This window comes from Cucurbita moschata, unplaced genomic scaffold (genome assembly GCF_002738365.1).
Source record: "Cucurbita moschata cultivar Rifu unplaced genomic scaffold, Cmos_1.0 Cmo_Scf00062, whole genome shotgun sequence".
Taxonomy (NCBI): domain Eukaryota; kingdom Viridiplantae; phylum Streptophyta; class Magnoliopsida; order Cucurbitales; family Cucurbitaceae; genus Cucurbita; species Cucurbita moschata.
Window position 1 is genome coordinate 772080 of NW_019268578.1, and position 10417 is coordinate 782496.

A 10417-nucleotide genomic window follows, 5' to 3' on the forward strand; every position below is an offset into this window, starting at 1 on the left:
AAAAAAAAAAAAAAAAAGAAAAGAAAAGAAAAGAAGATAAGTTTAAAAATATATAATAATAATTGATAGCCTTAACTTATTCAGAAATGGTAATTTGACATGTTGCAGACATCTGCCCTTGATGGAGAAACTGACTTGAAGACGAGGGTCATACCTTCAGCTTGTATGGGAATAGATTTTGATCTATTAAACAAGATCAAGGTTTGGGTTTTCCTGGCCAATTATCAACATACAAGTTTTATTACAAGTTTTCATTTGGGCGAAGCAGATGGCAGATTTGTAGACATCTCCAGCGTAAAAATGATAATATTTTGTTATTTGTCTTCATTTGTCAGGGAGTCATAGAGTGCCCTAGACCAGATAAGGATATAAGAAGATTTGATGCAAACCTTCGATTATTTCCTCCTTTCATTGACAATGATGTGTGCCCATTGACAATAAAAAACACAATTCTTCAGTCATGTTACTTACGGAACACAGAGTGGGTCTGTGGAGTAGCCATCTACACGGGCAAGTTCCAATGCATGAGCGATTTCAAGTTTATATACACTATTCAATGAATAATTTTTGTTTTCTTCATGATTGAGACAAGGGTAGCTTTCAGTTGATGCCTTCTCTAGATATGAAAGTTTTAGGAAAAAACTACATGTTTTTCAGGATTTGGAATTTACACAATGATAAGACTTGCATAAGAACTAGTTTAGTCTCTTTTGGAATTTCGAAATTGCTGTTGGAAAATTGAAATTATTTGCGAGTGTTCCTCCCCTCATTTTTGGTTGGATTTAAGATGTAGCGATGGATAGACTTTTTGCAGAGTAGTATAAATGTATGAGCCAAACTTTTTAACATTTAGCTCTATTCAATTCTCTTACAGTATACTTTGTATGTTTGATCTTTTCAGGCAATGAAACCAAGCTTGGAATGAGCAGGGGTGTCCCAGAACCAAAACTTACAGCGATGGATGCAATGATTGACAAGTTAACTGGGGCTATATTTGTTTTTCAAATTGTGGTGGTTGTTGTTCTAGGTTTAGCTGGTAATGTGTGGAAGGATTCTGAAGCCAGAAAGGTTCAATATAATCTCTTTGGTTCCAGCGCTATATTGTTTCTTTACTTTTGAAATTAACATGAAGCTCTGTTGTGTGTTGCTGCTATAATGTCTCTGTCTCCCTCTGGGTGAAGACTCAGTATTAGCTATATATGTTTTGTATTCCTGTCGATTGTAAGTTGATCTTTTGGTACTATGTAGCTATGGTATGTGCAACATCCAGAGGAAGGTCCATGGTATGAGCTACTGATCATCCCTCTTCGGTTTGAGCTTCTTTGTTCAATCATGATACCCATTTCAATTAAGGTATGCTGAGGATTTGGTGCATATTATTGTGCTTTCTCTACTTTTGTTATCATACTGCTCCGTGCCTAATTAAGGATGGTAAAAGAAATTACTTCCCACCTTGTGTTTGCAGCTAATTAGCACAGATGAAAGCCTGATGTTTTAATAGTTGAAATTTCACCGTTGAATATTTGCTTAGGATGATGGTCAAAGGGTTCATTTAAGGCAAAGTTGGTTATTCAAGTGACCAGTTTATATGACATCACAATTGTTATTTGTTGGATGCTATGTGCATTTGATTACTGCATATTTGCTTTAATTATTTGGTTATCTTCATCTTCTTGAAGTATTAGAGAAGTTGGGTAAAATTGGATGTAATGCTATTGACCTAAAATATTTGCTTTTGTCAGGTGTCACTGGATCTTGTAAAGAGCTTATATGCAAAATTCATTGATTGGGACTATGAAATGATTGACCGTGTGACTGGTATTCCTTCCCATGCTACGAAGTGAGTTAAGGAAGTTTAAAACTGCAAAAAATTATTGTGGCATTCGTGTAAGGACATTTGAATGAAAGATATCTTGCATACTTTCTTAGAGGTGTATTTTACATGTGGCAGTACGGCAATAAGTGAGGACCTGGGACAAGTTGAATACATTTTGACGGATAAAACTGGTACCCTCACTGAAAACAAGATGATCTTCAGGAGATGTTGTATCAGTGGCATATTTTATGGAAATGAAAATGGAGATGCCTTGAAAGGTTTGGTTTTCTGATTGTTGTCAAAAGCATCGTTCTCATCGCTTTGTTTCCTGTCACATATATATAAAACTTATTTTTTCACAAATGGGGATATAGGATTTAAAGATTAGACAGACTATAGTTGTTCAGTAATCTGAACTATCAATTCACAGTTGTATGTATTTGTTTCAAAATAATTCATGTACTAGTCAAGGAAAAGGACTTTGCTGGTTGCTTTCTATCAAATTCTAATAATGGTTCAAACCCCCACTAAAAGCTTTGCAACGGTGGTTTAGCTAAGGCACCAGACAAGCTCTTTTGGTTTCACTTGACAGGAAGCACATTTTCCTTATTCATTATAAGATTATGAGCTTGATATTTATTCTTTAATTTATTTGTCAAGTCGACATCACTTACTCGTTCTGCATTAATTTCATAATTATATATGAAATCTAGTAGAGATTTCAGGGATGACGGTGAAGTATTATGGCAGATGGATGATTTACCTATTTGTATTGCCATATATTATTATTATTTTATTTTTTTTATATTGTTTTTTAGACAACCTTAATTATTGTTTCTTTGCTTAGCTGTAAATATTTCACTGATGGGTAGACTTCCCTTTATTGGTGTGTCTAGAATTCTTCCTATTTACGTGTAACTTGTATGTATCGTTTGTTCAAGGAGTTGAGTAGAAACTTGTTCTCCGAATCCTTCATTATATGGTAGTCCATATTTGATTAGCTCTTTCCATTGCATGCAGATAAAAAGTTGCTCAATGCTATTGCAAGCAGCTCTCCTGACGTTACAAGATTTCTAACAATTATGGCAATTTGTAATACAGTGGTGCCTACAAAAAGGTGATTTTAGGTTCAAATTTTTTTAAATGGAACTCGGCTGGATTTTAAAATTCAACCAACAATTTTTTGGCCTAGTTAGTTAATATATATGCCATTGTATGTGCGGGTTTCTGTTTTAATTTCTTTGTCCTTTTTCAGCAAAAGTGGAAATATCCTGTACAAGGCACAGTCACAGGATGAGGATGCTCTCGTGAATGCTGCTGCTTACTTGCATATGGTATTTGTCAATAAGAATGCTAATAATCTTGGTAAGAGTCATCTTTCTTTAGGAAAGTTGTTCAAATAGATTAACCGCTTGAATAATGCCATTGCTTCATTGTGATTACAGACATTCAGTTTAATGGAATGCTAAATAGATATGAACTCCTAGATACTCTGGAGTTCACATCTGAACGAAAAAGGATGTCTGTGGTAGTTAAAGATTGTCAGAATGGGAAGATTATCCTCCTATCAAAAGGAGCTGATGAAGCTATACTTCCTCATGCTTATGCTGGTAACCTTAAAATTTAGTTGCATTTTAATTATTTTATCCATGTGTGTCTATTTTGAATTATCTTGTTTAGCAACCATTGGTACAATTATCCAAAAATCTTCTTTCTCTTTTACCTCACTGTCACTTTCCCCCCACTTTAAGGCGAGGGGTTAGGGGGATGAGTTGGCAGACTCACATCAATTTACAGTATGCACAAAGTTTTACAATTACATTGATAAGAGATGTCGATGTACTGAACATGGTTAGAAAACTTAACAGAAAAACGTGAAATTCCTGTATTGCTGTTTGCCTAATAAAATCTGTCCACGGCTTCAAGATTTGTAGCTTTTTATATTTAATGACGTCAAATTGTAAAATTTTATTACTCTGTATATCAAGTCATGTTGATGTGATTGCTACTTTAACCTTACTTCAGGCCAACAAACAAGAACATTTATTGAAGCTGTTGACCAGTACGCACAACTGGGGCTCCGTACATTATGTCTGGCTTGGCGGGAACTAGAAGAAGATGAGTATCGAGAATGGGCTTTTATGTTTAAGGAGGCTAATAGCACATTGGTTGACAGGGAGGTAATTGATATACTATTATGGTTTTTATGAATGTAAAACCTTTTTCTATTTGTTGTATTTTTATATGTTATGTCTGCTCCTCTTTTGTAGTGGAGGTTAGCTGAAGTTTGCCAAAGATTAGAGCGCAATTTTGAAGTCCTTGGAGTTACTGCTATAGAAGATAGGCTACAGGTAAATGTTCGTAGTTGCAGTTGTCCATTCGAACTGTTATAGGAGAAATGGTATTGAAAGATGATAACAAAACGCTTTGGGTAAAATACCATTGTTGAGATCTGAAACTGATGTTTACTCGTTGACCATATTTTACCTTTCAGGATGGAGTCCCTGAAACAATCGAAACATTAAGAAGAGCAGGAATAAATTTCTGGATGCTGACGGGAGACAAGCAGAACACTGCCATTCAGATAGCTCTCCTATGCAACTTTATTTCACCAGGTAGCCATAGACGTGTCAAAATTTATTTCATTAAGTTTTTTGCCTTATCCCTCGGCATCTCTTAGTCTCAAATAAGATGTATCCTTTTCATTCCATCATTTTGTTTGCAATTCCTCTTATTCTTCTCTTCCATTGCATTTATTATGCATAGAGCCCAAAGGACAATTATTGTTAATTGATGGAAAAACGGAGGATGAAGTTTGTAGAAGTTTGGATAGAGTTGTTCTGACTATGAAGACCACAACCTCAGAACCCAAGGTAATGCACATTGTCCAATCATTTGATATAGATCTTCTTTTAAAAACCCGTTGGAAATGTAAGAACACCTTTCACTTCTCCTTGTGGGCTTCTCTCAACAGGATGTTGCTTTCGTTGTTGATGGCTGGGCTCTTGAAATTGCTCTCAAGAATTATCGCAGGGCTTTCACCGAATTAGCAATCCTATCAAGAACTGCAATATGTTGTCGTGTTACTCCATCACAGAAGGCTCAGGTGGTCCCTCTAGTTTCTATTTCTTTTTTTAAGAGGTGGTTCCTCGTTTTTTTTGTTGTCATATGGATCATTGAGCTTCATATAATTCGTATTATGCAGCTAGTGGAACTCTTAAAATCGTGTGATTATAGAACACTGGCAATTGGAGATGGTGGGAATGATGTGAGGATGATACAACAAGCTGACATTGGAGTGGGCATTAGTGGAAGAGAAGGACTGCAAGCAGCTAGGGCAGCTGATTACAGTATTGGAAGTAAGAAATACAACTCTACATTCGAAAAGGATTTTTTTCTATGAGAAATTTCATTGTTGAATTCTAGCTTGGCGATGCAGTTGATGGCTAAGTTCTAAATTGCTATCATGTTTACAAATTTTTTATACTCGTGTTTGAATGATGCTAAATTTATTACATTTTCTATGAAATAGGTTTTGGAATCGCTAGTGATCCCAACCTCTCGTTTTACTACTACCTTATTTATTATCCTCAAATAATTGGGGAAATAGAAAAAGTCTATGGTGCAGCTTTCTAGAGATATTGGAGTCAAGAATGACATATTTGGACAATTGTATTGAGAAGCTGGATGTGGCTCGTGTATTTTATATATTTTCATTTAGAACTAATTCTTGATCATATCTCTCTTGTTTCCAAATGCCTTGCAATGTAAGGGATTGAATACTGTGACATCAAGATGGATATTGATCCCTTAACGGTTACTTCTGTAACGTATATTCAGGATTACTCTCCGTTGTCAGAAAATATAGAACTTTATGAGATATTTGCTTATTGTCAGAATAACCTCCTCGTAGACTTTGAGTTCCGTGATAATTAGCTTTGCAACATTTGAGAAATATAATCTTTATTTTGTATGCTGTATACTGTCTGAATGACAGCCTTCATTTTTTGTTTGTTATTATCTCAGACATCCTCATGTCTGGTGAATGGAATGATTTGTGGCTAACACCCAATTTCCATTTGCTTCTTCTGGTTGGCAGAGTTCAGGTTTCTGAAAAGATTGATTTTAGTTCATGGACGATACTCATACAACCGTACAGCATTTTTGTCACAATATTCATTCTATAAATCCTTATTGATATGTTTTATCCAGATCTCGTAAGTGCCTCTAAATTTAAAACGACACTTGAAGATAACAAATTGATGCGATTTCTTTATTTTTTCGACACCTGTGGACAAATAGCACTGACTTTCGAATACATTCAGTTTCTCTTTCATTTCAGGTGTCTCTGGGACCAGTCTATTTAATTCTGTAAGCTTGATGGCTTACAATGTTTTCTACACCAGTATTCCTGTATTAGTTAGTGTCCTTGACAAAGACCTCAGCGAAGAAACAGTGATGCAACATCCTCAAATTTTATTTTACTGCCAAGCTGGGAGGTTCGTATTTCAAAAGCTTTCATGTTTCTCTGAGGATTTTTATGTTGGAAAGTTTCAAGTTACTTGGTATTTGGAAAGATTCATTTTCCATCTTTGGTGGTTACTGATTTCTGTGTGTCATCTGAACAGGCTTTTAAATCCCAGCACATTTGCTGGATGGTTTGGTCGATCTCTATTTCATGTAAGTGATTATATTTGTATGATACTTCTTAACTTTAGAACACTGGTTTGTTTTCGTGAAGTATTTCATAATTTTAGTTTAAAAATAATCATTTCGATCATTTTAAAAATAATCCACCAAAGATGGAATCCAATTTTTTGTTGTTGGTGTTTTTATCATCTTGATGCTCGAAAACCATTTATAAGAGAAGTATATGACGTCAATTTATAAAGATATCAATGCTTACTAACAACGAACTGATGTTTTCTTGAGTAAGAAATCATGCTTGATGTTTGTTAAAAAAAAGTTTCATCTTTCAATGTGCTGATAATTTTGCAGGCCGTTGTGGTGTTTGTAATTAGCATCCATGCCTATGCTAACGAAAAGAGTGAAATGGTGGAGGTTTCAATGGTGGCTCTATCTGGGTGCATTTGGTTACAGGCTTTTGTAGTGACTTTGGAGACCAAGTAAGCTCCCATCTTTTGGCTGTAGGTTAAATGTTGCAACGTCATTTCGTAATGAGTCTCGTTCTATAGCGTCGACCAAAGTCTAAAGATTATTGAGCTGAAATTTCATATCTTGACTTGCCTTTTTCCCATACCATCTGAGATTTGATTGATTCTGGCAGTTCATTCACAATGTTGCAACATCTGGCTATATGGGGGAATTTAGCTGCTTTCTACGTGATCAATTGGATCTTCAGTGCCATTCCTTCATCTGGAATGTATACAATAATGTTTCGATTATGTGGACAACCATCTTACTGGATAACCATATTTGTAAGTCTCCCTTGGCCAATCTTTCCTATCATTGATTACCTAAATCTTAAAAATCGATTACTAGGTCTTCGAGTTTTCATTGTTGTGTCTAATAGATGTTATAAATTCACATATCTACTAGAAAAAAAATAAAAGTTTAGGATTCTATTATACGAAAAAATTTCACCATGCAACCTTTTTTTAGAATTTACTATTCTATTAAATACGAAATTTAAAGTTTAGGGTTCTATTACATAAAATTCTATTAATGAGGTCAAATATACCAAATGTTCAAGCTCATAGATCTATGGTATACCTTTAAGTTAAGAGACCATTATTATGGGTATAAACATAGAAAGTTGAGGCTAAACCACAATTTAACCTTTTTGTTGTGAACCATGCTTAGTTACATACCTGTGTAGCATGTTTTTTATATACAGCCATAAAAAATTTAATGTTGATGTGTGAGAAGACGTTAGTTCGTTAGGATTATACTGACACAAAAGGTTTGTCTACAGCTAATAGTAGGCGTGGGAATGGGCCCACTTCTAGCTATCAAGTACTTCAGGTACACATATAGACCAAGCAAAATCAACACTCTTCAGCAGGCTGAACGATTGGGTGGGCCGATCATGTCGCTCAAAAACATAGAGCACCAGCCTCGGCCCATTGAGAAAGAAGTGTCTCCACTGTCAATAACTCAGCAGCCCAAGAGCAGAAATACAGTCTACGAACCTCTTTTATCAGACTCTCCTACTGCCACTAGAAGATCTCTTGCGTCAGGTCCCTCCTTCGATTTCTTTCAGACACCACCCAGTTACTCAAGAAATAAGGATAACTGAGCTTCTTTCCCAATAAAGATAAAGAGTATGCTGTATAGATCTTCACATGATTACTAAATTACAGAGTTGGAACTCAGCTCAAAAGTTTGTTTTTTTACCATTGAAGCTGTAGGGGAGAATTCGTTTTATTTTCTATACGAAGGGACTCAATTCATTCACACCTTATCTATATACTGAAACTAACAGACCTTGCAGATTGAACTTTTTGAGCCAATTTGCTCAATTTTCTTTCACTTCCCTTTTTCTTTCCTATCGATTTTGTGAAAATCTGTTGATTCCCGACGCATTGACTATACGGTGGATTAGAGAAATTTGATTTAAGTTACAGGTTTAGTTCATGAACTTTTAAATTTGTATATAATCCGTTCTCGTACTCTTAACATTTGACTGCAGGAACAGTGTCTCAGGCTCAAGCCTCCTCAGCCAAACCTGTTCTCAAACCACAACTCAGGCAGCCTCGAGAAATCGCAGGTACAAAATCCAAAAGACGAGAGGGATAGGTGTGTCTAAAAGGTCTAATATATTCTTGAGATATATTAAACACAAAATTGCAAGGTCAATATCTATTTAGAAAATTTTAAAATTCATACAAGTTAGATACAACTTATAATTGACCTAAAATTTTGATTTCAACCTTGCAGATATGATAGTTAGGGTGTGGTCCTTCGAACGGGCAAACACCAATCTAGATCTTTCTTTTAGTTTCTACAATAATAGCATTTTATAATGTAGACGTGGTGTATCAAACGTTAAATTATTAATACCTTAACTATTGAGCTATGTGTCGGGCATACCTTACCAGAAGTATGTCACAGGCATTACAGAAGTATGGGGGCTCTTGCTCCATAATTGTGCACAACTAAAACGCTTCCAATAAATGAGCTGAACCTGCAAGAAAATTATAAAAAGGGAGCCTCAAAAAGTCAAGCTGGTGGAGGGTGAAGGGACCCCCAAACCATATCAATGGTCATTTTAGCATGGGCTGTTGCTGGCCCACACCATTTCATATGTGACAGCCTCCACTGAACCAAACACACCCTTATGGGTCTTTTCCCCACCACCCCAGCTGTCTTTCATTTAAGTTCCCCTCCTAGGAAACATGTTCTATGCCATACTTCAGCTGGTACGTCCTTCATGTACTCTCTTTATTCCGCTAAATTATTGAATCATATCACCGTAATCTGGTTATCTCGTAATAATTATCGATTGTAGATTAATTAAATATGTCTGTTCTCGCTAATTATTGGATATGAAAGAGAAATAATGTTACCATTTCTCTCTCGCACATTTAATGGTACAAAATTGTTAGTTACGTTGTTATGTTGATACCAACTCTGATCTATTTGAGCCATCATTATCCTTTGTGATCCCTCTTTTACCGACACCTTTATTTGATTCTTTGCTTTTTCTTTCTCCCATTCGTTTTCTTTTTAAGGGAGTTCTGAATTTAGACTCCACATACCATCAAAACTTTGAACCAACACTTCAACGAGAACCAACAAGCTGAGTTGGAAACATACAACATAAGACTCTTTGTTTGCTATAAATTGCATCTATGAATAACGAATAACTTGTTTTAGTTACTTTTTCAAGCAAGGATTGGATTAAATATGCCTAACATTTCAACATAATTTTGTGGTCAAGTTTATTTGGCACTAATAGGAAAAATTGAAATTAGTTTTAAACTAATTTCTAATTCTTGACACAAAAAATTTTAACTTTTTGGATTTTGATCTCGAGTTACCAAAAGACTTGGGGAACTTAGGGTTTTTAACTAACATTTTAGTGATAAAATTATATGTATGCTCGAGTTACCGAAAGACTTAAAAGACTTAGGCCCTTAGGATTTAATTAATGATGACGAATGCATTTAAAATCTATAAAATAAAATTGTGGATAAAGTGATAGAAAATCCATAAACCCATAAGCCAAGATCATTGCATTGAATATCATACCAATCACGAAAATTTAATCACAAAAATTTAAAGCAAGATCGATGAAATCAAGATGTATTAATTAAGAGTGAAATCAAGATGTATTAATTAAGAGTTCATGCACTATGTATGAATGTCGCTTTCATGGCTTGAAAGGTTGATTAAAAGAAGGCAATTAAGTAATAAATTAGTATAATCAGCTAGTTGTTGTTCCTCTAACGAGGAACGAAAAAGAGATCTGAACATCTTACTAGAAAGATGCTGCAAAATGAGAGTTCGAACTCGTTCGATGCCGGAGATTAGCTATCAATTTCAATCTTTAAAAGGATGCTTTTCAATTTTATATTCATAATTCGGTCATATGGATGTTGATTGATAAGTTCTTCAAAAGTTCATTAGGGGGGGGGG

The 10417-nt window shown here is 35.2% G+C and overlaps 1 protein-coding gene across 1 annotated transcript in view; it reads left to right on the forward strand.

The window, feature by feature from the left end:
- The window catches only part of LOC111437200 (phospholipid-transporting ATPase 2-like), an 11346-nt gene extending 3038 nt beyond the window's left edge, over positions 1-8308 (forward strand). The window contains exons 5-25 of the mRNA XM_023075065.1: positions 109-201; positions 336-510; positions 902-1068; positions 1249-1353; positions 1743-1840; positions 1952-2094; positions 2837-2933; positions 3072-3181; positions 3262-3426; positions 3842-3996; positions 4087-4167; positions 4311-4431; positions 4583-4689; positions 4791-4922; positions 5022-5175; positions 5916-6033; positions 6142-6315; positions 6445-6496; positions 6815-6942; positions 7104-7254; positions 7752-8308. Of these exons, the coding sequence (XP_022930833.1) occupies positions 109-201; positions 336-510; positions 902-1068; positions 1249-1353; positions 1743-1840; positions 1952-2094; positions 2837-2933; positions 3072-3181; positions 3262-3426; positions 3842-3996; positions 4087-4167; positions 4311-4431; positions 4583-4689; positions 4791-4922; positions 5022-5175; positions 5916-6033; positions 6142-6315; positions 6445-6496; positions 6815-6942; positions 7104-7254; positions 7752-8075 (2850 nt within the window). The 3' untranslated portion in view covers positions 8076-8308. The remainder of the gene's footprint in view (positions 1-108; positions 202-335; positions 511-901; positions 1069-1248; positions 1354-1742; positions 1841-1951; positions 2095-2836; positions 2934-3071; positions 3182-3261; positions 3427-3841; positions 3997-4086; positions 4168-4310; positions 4432-4582; positions 4690-4790; positions 4923-5021; positions 5176-5915; positions 6034-6141; positions 6316-6444; positions 6497-6814; positions 6943-7103; positions 7255-7751) is intronic.
- Positions 8309-10417: the final 2109 nt, after the last annotated feature.